This window comes from Bison bison, unplaced genomic scaffold (genome assembly GCF_000754665.1).
Source record: "Bison bison bison isolate TAMUID 2011002044 unplaced genomic scaffold, Bison_UMD1.0 scf7180017864368, whole genome shotgun sequence".
NCBI lineage: Eukaryota > Metazoa > Chordata > Mammalia > Artiodactyla > Bovidae > Bison > Bison bison.
Window position 1 is genome coordinate 962,396 of NW_011494940.1, and position 1,352 is coordinate 963,747.

General features: G+C 51.1%; 1 protein-coding gene across 1 annotated transcript in view; it reads right to left on the minus strand.

Moving 5' to 3' along the window:
* The window catches only part of YLPM1 (YLP motif containing 1), a 66,141-nt gene that overhangs the window by 64,108 nt on the left and 681 nt on the right, over nucleotides 1-1,352 (minus strand). Inside the window, 1 exon segment of the mRNA XM_010855846.1 lies at nucleotides 829-1,347. Coding sequence (XP_010854148.1) covers nucleotides 829-1,347 — 519 coding nt within the window.

The window sequence follows — 1,352 nt, forward strand, 5'->3', positions numbered from 1 at the left end:
GTAGGCATTAACTTTTTTTTTTTTTTTTTACAGCTTGGCCAAATTCCAAGGCTGTTACTCTGGAGTAAATGGTAACAATAATGCAATGCAGCAAATTGGTCATGTCTTAAAACTACCTTTAAGTGATGTGAGAAAAGGGATGTATGGGGTCAATTCCTGAATGACCAACAGACTCCCAAAAAGGTCATATATGTAGACTTCCCAGGTATGGCATATATATATCTATAAACAGGACGTTCCTGATTAGAACAAGATTTCCATCCTTCATTTGCTGAGATTAACTCAGCAAATTGACAGCTATTAGTGGCCCTTAACTTTCTTTTAAAGGAGCTAACTGGTCATAAGATTTATATTCATTTCAAGTGTCAGCCCTTTGAGAAGCTGCTTTTTTTTTTTTTACGCTGCCTCTCAAATACAATTTTAAGTTACAATTGTGGGCGCGGGGGCGGGGGTGGGGGGCGGTGGTGGTGCAGGGGGTGGTGGTGCGGGGGGAGGGGGAAGAAAAGCCCTTTGCAACGGCAACAAAACCTAAAAGGCTGGTTAAAGGAAATCAAAGAATGTATCTGGGAACTAACTCTTGATCCACCCAACTACTCTGGTGTCTAGAAACATCCTCAAACACTGTTCTTCTAATAATCCACGTTTAGCGGATTATAAAGCTGGTGTGTCAGATCCCTGACTTTTGTGAAATCCTTTGGAGTGTAAATTTGCTCGTTTGTGTTGGGGGAGGGGGAGGGAATCAGGCCAAGCACTAGGTATAGCCTCCAGGGCCAGCTCATTTAGGGCCCTCTAGGTAAGAGACTCAGCTCTGGGCAGGAGCTTTCTTACCTGTGGAGTCATCGTAGAGGGGTCTGGCTCAGGGGCAGCTTGCTGCTGTTCAGCGCTCTTGTTCTTGGCCCCACTCTCCAAAGGTTCTTGCTGGACAGTTGTCTTATTCCCAGGAGGGGCGGACGGCGGTGGCGGAGCCAGCAGCTGGGGTTTAGAATGGCCTTGGGAAGGGCGGGAAGGAGATGCCTGAGAAGAGGGCAGATAGGACTGCGAATGGCTCATATAGGACTGCGAGGAGGACGAAGAGGAGGAGTAGGACGGGGTGGGCGCCAGGTAGGACTGGGACGGTGGGGACTGGGAAGGGGACGGCTGGGCGGGGGGCAGGTAGGGCTGAGATGAGGCCGGAGGGTAGTACGAGGGCGGCGGCTGAGGCGGGGGCAGGTAGGACTGAGACGGAGGCATGTAGGACCCGGGCGGCACCGGGGGCGACTCCGGGGGGGAATCCAGCTCCATGGGAACCAAACCAGGAGGCCCGTCTCGTTGGTGGTGGAGCATCTGATGTTTGTACTGCTGCTGCTTCTGAT